This window comes from Cebus imitator, unplaced genomic scaffold (genome assembly GCF_001604975.1).
Source record: "Cebus imitator isolate Cc_AM_T3 unplaced genomic scaffold, Cebus_imitator-1.0 Scaffold427, whole genome shotgun sequence".
NCBI classification, from domain to species: Eukaryota; Metazoa; Chordata; class Mammalia; order Primates; family Cebidae; genus Cebus; species Cebus imitator.
Window position 1 is genome coordinate 734,744 of NW_016107742.1, and position 4,042 is coordinate 738,785.

At 44.7% G+C, this 4,042-nt stretch overlaps 1 protein-coding gene across 2 annotated transcripts in view; it reads right to left on the minus strand.

The window, feature by feature from the left end:
* The window catches only part of CCT3 (chaperonin containing TCP1 subunit 3), a 30,557-nt gene that overhangs the window by 12,226 nt on the left and 14,289 nt on the right, over positions 1 to 4,042 (minus strand). For both annotated transcript variants that reach the window (XR_001819487.2, XM_017510008.1), the window contains exons 8-10: positions 2,412 to 2,561; positions 940 to 1,072; positions 691 to 772 (exon numbers count right to left, since the gene is read on the minus strand). Coding sequence is in view for 1 of the 2 variants with exons in the window: in XM_017510008.1 (XP_017365497.1) it covers positions 691 to 772; positions 940 to 1,072; positions 2,412 to 2,561 (365 nt within the window). In the remaining variant the exon portion in view is untranslated. The remainder of the gene's footprint in view (positions 1 to 690; positions 773 to 939; positions 1,073 to 2,411; positions 2,562 to 4,042) is intronic.

The window sequence follows — 4,042 nt, forward strand, 5'->3', positions numbered from 1 at the left end:
CCAGCTACCCAGGAGGCTGAGCCGAGATCGCGCCATTGCACTCCAGCCTGGGCAACAAGAGTGAAACTCCGTCTTAAAAAAAAAAAAAAAAAAAATTAGTATTAAAAATGAATGAACTCTGCTGGGCATGGTGGTGCATGCCCAGGTACTGGGAAGGCTGAGAACAGGATGACTGCTTGAGCCCAGAAGTTTGAGACAGGCCTAGGTAACACAGCAAGACCTCATCTATTAAAAAGAACGGTCTCTGAGCACAGACATCAGTGCAGAAGTAGTGGATGCAATCTAGTGTTGCATAAATAGCAGCTAAGGATATAGCTGAGGAAGCTGAAGGTTCTGCTATAATCTCGGCCACTACTCTGGAAATGTTCATTCAAAAATCATCATGACATTTAAAAAACCTCTTTGATAAGCAGTTATTTAGAAATGTAACAGACACCCACCAAGGTAGCAATTACAGATGTCTAAGCACAAGCTGCTTACTAATGATTAGGGGCGGTACAGATGAGACTCATGCAGTAAATAACTGTTGGACTAGAGGACTCCTCAAGAGGGCAGACAGCTAACCCAAGGTTATTTCCACCTGTTACTGTATCCTTTACTAAACCTTTTCAGGTAATAATGACTATGTTATGCAGCTACGAAAAGGAAACACGGGGGAAGAAAAATCTTATTTTTATCTGGCCTACTCACCGAGCAATGCGATTATTGTCTGTCTTCCGGACTCTGCGGATGGCTGTGATATTGGCCCGCATGAGGTAGTGCTGAGCTAAATCTACAAATCCAAGAGTAGAGGTGTCAAGCTGGGTTCTAAACTGGTTTTATAATCAAAGTACTCTAACCATCACATTATTATGCCCCTGTCGACATGAGGGGGAAAAACAAAAATTACCCACCCTCATCTACCTCAAAGGTAGGCTGGAAAAATTATCAAAGTCCCACCTGAGATGCCCTTTTCGGTGATGACCACATCAGGCTTCAGCTGAATAATGTCTTCACAGAGCTGCTGGATGTACTCTTCTTCCATTTGGAGAATTCGTGTGAAGTCCTCCTCTCGTGTAATCTCAATGTCAGTCTGTGTAGTAAAGAAAAGACACTCTTGATTTTAAAATCCCTAGACTGGCGAAGCTCTTAGGGTCATACTACACTCCCTCTACCTACCTCTCCCTCTCCCATGTATCTCAGAGTTAGAATTATGTTAAAGCCGTGATCTCAACACCTCTGTAAGCCCTCATAACACCTTTGTAAGCTCTCGTTATCATCTAGTTTAACCCCTTCCTTATAGAAACAACCAGAACCAATAGTCACACAGCAATTGGTGGTGAGCTGTGTCTTTCCAAGGTCTCTGACCACTCAGTCCAATCATACGTCTGTCCTAGCAGCGTGCATGAAAATTCTGGGTCTTAATTCTTCCCACTAATTGATTATTGTTCTTTCCAAAGGTGATGGAGCCTTGTGAGCCTCCCACCCCCTAGACACTCTTTTTTTTTTTTTTTGAGATGTAGTCTCACTCTGCCACCCAAGCTGGAGTGCAGTAGGACAATCTCAGCTCACTGCAACCTCCACCTCCTGGGCTCAAGCGAATCTCCTGCCTCAGTCGCCCAAACAGCTGGAATCACAGGTGTGCGCCACTATGCTCAGCTAAATTTTGTATTTTTAGTAGAGATGGGGTTTAACGATGTTGGCCAGGATGGTCTTGATCTCTTGACCTCATTATCTGCCCACCTTGGCCTCCTAGAGAGTGGGATTACAGGCGTAAGCCACCACGCCTGGTCTTTTTATTTGTTTGAGACAGGGTCTCACTGTTGTTCATGTTAGAGTTCAGTGGCGTGACCACAGCTCCCTGAACCCTTGACCTCCTGGGCTCAAGCAATCCTCTCGCCTGAGCTTCCTGAGTAGCGGAAACTACAGGGACATGCCACCATGCCCAAGTAATTTTTTTTTTTCCTAGAGACAGGGTATTCGCCATGTTACCCAGGCTGATCTTGAACTCCTGGGCTCATGCCATCCACCTGCCTTAGCCTCCCAAAGCGCTAGGATTATAGGTGTGAGCCACTGCACCCAACTGAAATTCTCCTTTAGTACTTCAAAGCTGAATTAACTACTACCTTATGTTCCCTGGTGCATTAGGAAAGGTAGCATGATAGTATAAAACAAGCCAAACATGACCAGGTTCAAATCTCAACTTTGGCCAATGCTAGCTGTATTCCTCAAGCAATTAACCTAACTTGTCTGAGCTTCGGATCCCTCATCTGTAAAATGGAATCAACACCAACTATTCTAAAGGATTGTTCTAAGAGTCAGTGTACACTATGCACCTAGAAGACATGCAATAAACACACCTTTTATTGCTGCTGTTCATATTTGCAGTCAGATTCTTGCATCTACTTAAGGAACAAGGCCAAGAACCTTACCTGGCTTTCTCCTTTCTTATATTCCAGAGAAGAATCAAGCAGCACAATGCGAGGGTTCTTGATATAGCGCCGCATGCGTGGATGGGTCACATCCTTGTTAATCATGACTCCACGCAAGACACAGGAGTCTTCAATGATGCCCCCAGGTATCTGAACAAAAGACAACCACACTTTAATCCATTTTTAATCCAAATTTTTAAATCCAAATTTAAGATAATTTTTTTTTTTTTTTTTTAAATAAAGATGAGGTTTCACCACATTGGTCAGGCTGGTCTTGAACTCCCGACCTCATGTGATCTGCCCGCCTTGGCCTCCAAAGTGCTTGGATTACAGGCATGAGCTACCATGCCTGGCCTAAGATAATTTCTTAATTTCCTTCCGAGATGTTCATCTTTCCTAAATAGCCACTGTTTCAAGTTTCTAAAGTACCTTTCTTTGATGAAGCTCAAAAATATGGTTGGAATCACATTTTCTTCCCACCAGGAAATACACAAATTTTAGACCATGACACTCAACTTGAATGAGTGTCAAGCTGAGATCCACAGAAATACAGCGGCTCACACCTAAAATTCCAGCTACGCAAGAGGCTCAGGCAGGGGCCCTTGAGGCCAGGAGTTCGAGACCAGCCTGGGCAACACAGTGCGACCCAAGTGTTATTTAAATAAATAAATAAGGGCTTAGGTCTATCTAATTTCTTTAAAGATATTGCCACAGAATTTTAGGCTTGGGGCTCCATCTACTGGCCACAGGCTATACGACTAAATCTTTTTTTTTTTGAGATGAGTGAGTCTTGCTCTGTCACCCAGGCTGGAATGCAGTGGCTCACTGCAACCTCCAACTCCCGGGTTCAAGTGATTCTCCTGCCTCAGCCTCCCGAGTAGCTGGGATTACAGGTGCGTGCCAGTGTGGCCGGCTAATTTTTGTATTTTTAGTAGTGACAGGGTTTCACCAATTTTGCCAGGCTGGTTTTGAACTCCTGACCTCGTGATCTGCTTTGGCCTCCCAAAGTGCTGGGATTACGGGCGTGAGCCACTGTGCCCAGCCTAAGCTTTTTGATCTTAATGAAATTTAGTAGAGAGGATAGAAAGCTTTCAGAGGCTATTATAATAGCAGTGTATAATAGAGCCCTTGTTAAGCTTACATCCTGACCAAATGACTGATGTATGCAAATACACAAACATGGAGACACCAATAAGCCTTTCCCTTGTCCTTATTAACCTTGTGAAGGTGTCAACAAAATTATTTCAGGAAATTCCTACTTGGTAGCCTCTTTAGGTTTCTGTTTTCCAGGCAGCAAGTACAAAGTTCTTCCCAGTTCTAACTAAAGATGCCTTGCTCTGGGCAGGCGTGGTGGCTCACGCCCCTGTAATCCCAGCACTTCAGGAGGTGGAGGCAGGCAGATCACCTGAGGTCAGGAGTTCGAGGTCAGCCTGGCCAAAATGGTGAAACCCCATCTCTACTAAAAATACAAAAATTAGCTGGACGTGGTGGGTGGAAGCCTGTAATCCCAACTACTTGGCAGGCTGAGGCAGGGGAGTCGCTTCAACCTGGGAGGCGGAGACTGCAGTAAGCTGAGATTGTGCCACTGTACTCCAACCTGGGCGATGGAGCTAGACTCCATCTCAAAAAAA